This window comes from Cibotium barometz, chromosome 28 (assembly GCF_041138505.1).
Source record: "Cibotium barometz isolate CiBa-2024 chromosome 28, ASM4113850v1, whole genome shotgun sequence".
NCBI lineage: Eukaryota > Viridiplantae > Streptophyta > Polypodiopsida > Cyatheales > Cibotiaceae > Cibotium > Cibotium barometz.
The window spans coordinates 24,280,384-24,285,548 of NC_141073.1; the positions used below are offsets into that span (position 1 = coordinate 24,280,384).

The window sequence follows — 5,165 nt, forward strand, 5'->3', positions numbered from 1 at the left end:
AGTTGCTAGCTTGAACGGGTTAGTATATTTTTATGGGCGCAAACAAGCTTGATTTTTGACGGGCGACCCTTCAAAATTGACGGGTTTGGTGAATAATAGCAAGTTTTTTTGTATTTTAGTGTAACTTTTGACGGGCATTTTAAAAATTTGCAAGTATTTTATGGCCAAAATGCTAAAAAAAGAGCACAACACTCGTGAAACTATGGACCATGCACAAAGTAGTTGCTTCGCGTGTCAAGAAACTAGTGCATGTGATCTATCTTCACCTATCCACTATGTGTTTCCTTGTCATTTCTCCCGCTTCTCCCGCCACATGGATGCAAATAGACTTGGGTGGCTATATGTGAACGTGCACACCTGCCTAGAAGCAACACAAACACGCATGTCCATGTGCCCACATAGCACACAATTTTCGTGTCCATGTGTGAATCGTCCATGTGTGAATGGGGCCTGAAAAGTCCTCCAAGCAAACATTTAATTGTTTTTTTTTTTCAGAAGTTTAAAGTGGTTTGAAAAGGGATTGACAGAGGAATTTTGGAGATAACAGATCATCTTTCATTTGTGTGTGTGCTAGTTGAGGCGAGAGGGATGGAAACTCAGAGAATATCCATGTATAGGACTCTAGGTATTGTAATTTGTCTTGTGTGCAAAATTATTATAATATTAATTCATATCACTATCTGATTTAATTCCCCACCGCTATCAGAAACACTCTCCTCATTCTGTTTGTCTGGTTGCCTTTGATATATCTAGCTAGGGTCTAAACCTAGGGTCTAAACGCTAGTACTAAGCCAAATTGCAACGTGCGCCCACTGCCCTCTAGTGCAGGACCTACACACGCACACACACAAGTGTCAACAGCGACCACCACCCTTGCCCTTGCCTCATCCACTTTTTTCCACCTTTTTAACCTGCCCCCTTCGCGCATGCATCGCACTCTCTCTCTCTCTACACACTACTACTACTACCCATGCCCCTTTTCGCTGTTGCTGCCTCAGCCTTTACCATCCCCAGCTTTGCTTTCTCGTTGTAATGCCTTTCCACATTGGGCAACTTATCCCACTGCAATCCCAGTCCCATCTTCTTCTTCTATTATAATTCACTCTAGCAAATCTCCCTCCTTGCCTGTACTTCATGCATTGCAAGCCCATCTAAACTTAAGCACCTTATGCTTCTGCGTATTGCAAAGGCCCTTCTTCAAGAGAAAGGAGCACAGAGCGTGTAGACATACGCTACACTAGCTTCAAAGCTGCAGTGTACTGAACTCTACTCACTACAGTGTTCACCCCGCAGCTGCAGCAGAATTCACCAAGCTCCCCTGTACGTTGCTTGATTGCTTGTTTTTTAAAAAATAACCCATCCATGATGATACACTGGCAGCAATGCTGGCCCCCCTGTGGAGTAGCTGTGTCCCCCTCCCCCGTGCCTTTTGCAATGGCCATCATCTTGCTTCTGTAACGGACGCTTGCTAGCTCTCTTAATACACATTCAATCCTTTCCTCTCTTTTTTTTTTTTATATACAAAGCACACGCCCACAACGCATCCTCCTTTTCTCTTGTCTGCCTTCAATTTTATTTTCAGAATTTCCAACCCTCTTCTTTAGCCAAATAAAAGGGAAAGAAACATGATTAGCGTCAAGGATCTCTACACTGTGCTCAGTGCCATGGTTCCGCTGTATGCTGCAATGATCTTAGCTTATGGCTCAGTGAGATGGTGGAAGATTTTCACCCCTGTGCAATGCTCCGGCATCAACCGCTTTGTAGCTGTGTTTGCAGTGCCCCTTCTGTCCTTCCACTTCATCTCCAGCAACAATCCATACAAGATGGATGGCCTTTTCATACTAGCCGACACCATCTCCAAGCTGGCCATTCTGCTGGTGCTTGCCGCCTGGGCCAAATTCTCGCGCAACGGCAGCCTGGACTGGATGATCACTCTCTTTGCACTGGCGACTCTCCCCAACACTCTTGTGATGGGAATACCCTTGCTCACAGCCATGTATGGTGGCTTGTATGGAGGCCTCATGGTGCAGCTGGTTGTACTGCAGTGCATTATCTGGTACACTCTCATGCTCTTCCTTTTTGAATACAGGGCGGCAAGACTTCTTGTGATGGAACAGTTTCCAGAGACGGCCGCCTCCATCATCTCCTTCAAAGTGGAGTCAGACGTGGTGTCCTTGGATGGCAGGGAGCCTCTCCAGACACAGGCTGATGTGGGTGAAGATGGCAAAATCAGGGTCACCATTCGTAGGTCGACCTCTTCCCGCTCACAGGCTTTGAACCCCTTCGCCTCACCGCGCAGGTCGCTGGGGCTGGCATCCATGCCCTCATCCAAGGCCATAACGCCTAGGCCTTCTAACCTCACAGGCGCAGAGATTTACTCTGCGTACTCATCAAGAAACAACACACCACGAGAGTACGGCATGAACAACCCGGACCTCCATTCACTGATGTCAACAAGGGCGGTAAGTCCCAGACAGTCCAATTTCACTGCTTCTGATATCTACTCTGTGCAATCATCTCGCGGGCCAACACCAAGGGCTTCAAATTTCAATGAGGACAACTACAGAGAGGTGAGTGTGCCTTCAAGAGGAGGAATGAATTCGCCCCGTCTACCTCCCCCGCATGGATCGTACAGCCATAGCTATGGCTTGAGAAGCCAGGGTCCCAGTGCTATGCCTCTGTATGATCAGACTGGCCCTTCTGCAACTGCTGCACATAGCAACACCAATAGTCATGCGAATTGGCCTACTCACTCTGGAGTCAATATGGGCAAGTTTTCACCTAAAGCTGCTCAGATATCCAAGAAAATACCAGACGCTGGTACCTCCCCACGGTTGGATGATGATGGCAAGGAGCTTCACATGTTCGTGTGGAGCTCCACAACTTCACCTGTATCCGAAGCTGGCATGCACACGTTTGGAGGCACTGATCTTACCACGAATGACAATATTAGAGGTGGCCCTGAACCTAAGGAAGTGAGAATGCATGTCACTCCTCTCAATGACCATGCAGCAAATGGCGGTAAGCCTTATCCTTCTTTTTTGCAAAATTGAAAACTATGAATTGGCTTAGTAGATTGTTTCTTTAAAAAACTGACTCCATTATATAATCTCCTGCAGCAAGCATGCATGAACCCCTGAATCAGCCAGCTCTGGCACCTCCTGCTCCCTATGTTGGTGAAGATTTCAGCTTTGGGAGCAGAGCAAAGTTCCCTGGAGACACAGCCTCACCTGTGGATATACATAGGCAAAGTACATCCAAGTCCTTAACCACCCCCCTGTCCCCTAAGTTGCCAGGGTGTGGAAAACCTAAGGAAATGCCGCCAACACGTGTCATGATCAAGCTTATTCTGCAGATGGTTGGTCGGAAACTTCTCCGGAATCCTAACACATACTCAAGTTTGATCGGCCTAATCTGGGCTCTTATCTCATTTCGGTCAGTAACTGTGGCATCCACTTCATATGTTTTGTCATGACCTACTTTTGGTATTGCTTGGTTGTTGCATTTAGTGTTGCCTCTTTGATGCATACTGCTTTGTATGTAGCATATGTTCTTATCCCTGTACTGATGTATGGTCTTGTTCATACCAGGTGGAACATTAGCATGCCAAAGATCATCCTCAACTCAATAAGTATTCTATCAGATGCTGGTCTGGGCATGGCCATGTTCAGTTTAGGTAGAATTCACATGCATAGTTGGTTGTTTGTTTTTAAGGACTACACTTTTCTCGGTCATAGTAATCAATTTGATTGTATGTTCCAGGTTTGTTTATGGCTCTGCAGCCCAGACTCATAGCATGTGGCACATCCTTAGCTACTTTTGCAATGGCGGTCAGGTTTCTGACGGGACCGGCAGTAATGGCTGCTTCATCGATTGCAGTTGGTTTAAGAGGTGTTGATCTACATGCAGCCATAGTACAGGTATTAAACTTACAGTAGTCACAGCTTATCATGATTATGTGGATGTGACATCAGCTGCAGCATCTACCTTACATACTTCGCCTGTCCTTTGATGTGCATGCATAGATTGGAGCAGGAAGTCAGCTGCAACCTAACTATGCTTTTTTATAAGATAGATTACTGTGCCTAGGCCCTAAATAAACACACATGTTTTGTATTTTCAGGCTGCCCTTCCTCAAGGGATTGTTCCGTTTGTATTCGCGAGGGAGTATGATCTGCACCCAGATATTCTCAGCACTGCGTATGTTACCACCTCTATATATTGCTTAAATGCCATAATCTTGTTGCCTTTTCAGGGAGAGAGCCTTTCTCTTATGGTGATTAGAAGGCTTGTTATGGATCCAAGCAAATAAAACCTCTAAGCTGGTGCATGTTATTGACAAACTTATGGTTTTGCAGGGTTATTTTTGGCATGCTTGTGGCATTACCTACAACATTGCTTTACTACATTTTGCTGGGACTATAAGGAAAGAGGCATGATGGTGGCTAAGGGTGAGGAAGTCACCAGACTACACATAATGATCTTCTGTCTGAGCTGCTATAGAAGGCAGGGGCCATTGGTCACCTCCATTATAGCCCCTGGTGTTGCTAACATTCCAAGAACTTGGTTTGAAGGGCATATAGGGGTCAACATTGGTATATGGGGTAGTAGTTTTCAAAGCAATATCTTTGCCAATGATCTTAGGCCATTCCTTCATGGTGTCCCACAATTTTGCAACATGGAATCTATCACAGACAACATGTTTGTCGCCATTTTGCCTTGTCTTTGTACATCTTCCTTCGAAGGCAGGATTCCATTTGTCCCAACTCATTGGCTTTCTCACCCCCCACTTTGTAAAATATGTACATGTAATTGTTGAAACCAAAGTGTGGCTTTGCTTAATTAGATCATCTCAGTGTGGTTGTTGTACGCTATCCTGAGTAGAAACTTGTGTTGAAGATGTTGTGGCAGTGATGGCATATTAATTGTTGTAATCTTATTGCTGTCATGGTGGCCTTGTCTCTTAATTTTATTTTAGGGGATACTGAAGTCTCTAAGAGAGGCCCACAAACCTTTAAACTTTTATGCTGTAAGGCTTCTAGGTATGCCATCATATTCATAGGTATCTCTGGGCAGGTTTTCCTGAAGGTTCACTTGTTCAACCTTTGTAGTTGGGCGAATGCAGAAGAGAGAAGAGTGTAATAGAGTTGTGGGTTTCATCAGAA

At 45.2% G+C, this 5,165-nt stretch overlaps 1 protein-coding gene across 1 annotated transcript; it reads left to right on the top strand.

Annotated features, from left to right (window-relative positions):
- The first annotated feature begins 239 nt into the window (after nt 1–239).
- LOC147622672 (putative auxin efflux carrier component 1b) lies at nt 240–4,872 on the top strand. The gene is made up of 6 exons (XM_086822245.1): nt 240–3,021; nt 3,120–3,435; nt 3,591–3,676; nt 3,763–3,920; nt 4,124–4,200; nt 4,359–4,872. The coding sequence occupies exons 1-6, from the start codon at nt 1,626–1,628 to the stop codon at nt 4,423–4,425; spliced, it is 2,100 nt and encodes a 699-aa protein (XP_086678371.1). The 5' UTR covers nt 240–1,625; the 3' UTR covers nt 4,426–4,872.
- Nucleotides 4,873–5,165: the final 293 nt, after the last annotated feature.